The following is a 231-nucleotide window of genomic DNA, read 5'->3' on the forward strand; positions in this document are numbered from 1 at the left end:
TGTAGCGCCCCAACCAGACTTATAGAGTCTGTAGGGACACCTGAAGTGCTATAGGACCCGTGTCCTCTCCCCCGTGGCCCTATAGAGCGCTATAGGTGCCGGGACTGGGTGTGCCCCCCCCCCTTTCTGCTGTCCCCAGGGTCGCGTCGGGGAGCTGCAGGCAGCACTGGGGGATGCCGAGCGGCAGCGGGAGCTGCAGGAGGCCAAGGGCCGAGCGCTGCGCCAGGTACC

At 66.7% G+C, this 231-nt stretch overlaps 1 protein-coding gene across 1 annotated transcript in view; it reads left to right on the plus strand.

The window, feature by feature from the left end:
• TBC1D25 (TBC1 domain family, member 25) overlaps nucleotides 1–231 on the plus strand; it is a gene marked incomplete at both ends in the record, with an annotated part of 35,366 nt that overhangs the window by 22,296 nt on the left and 12,839 nt on the right. The window contains one exon of the mRNA XM_009891439.1: nucleotides 140–226. Within this exon, the coding sequence (XP_009889741.1) occupies nucleotides 140–226 (87 nt within the window). The remainder of the gene's footprint in view (nucleotides 1–139; nucleotides 227–231) is intronic.

This window comes from Charadrius vociferus, unplaced genomic scaffold (genome assembly GCF_000708025.1).
Source record: "Charadrius vociferus isolate BGI_N301 unplaced genomic scaffold, ASM70802v2 scaffold929, whole genome shotgun sequence".
NCBI lineage: Eukaryota > Metazoa > Chordata > Aves > Charadriiformes > Charadriidae > Charadrius > Charadrius vociferus.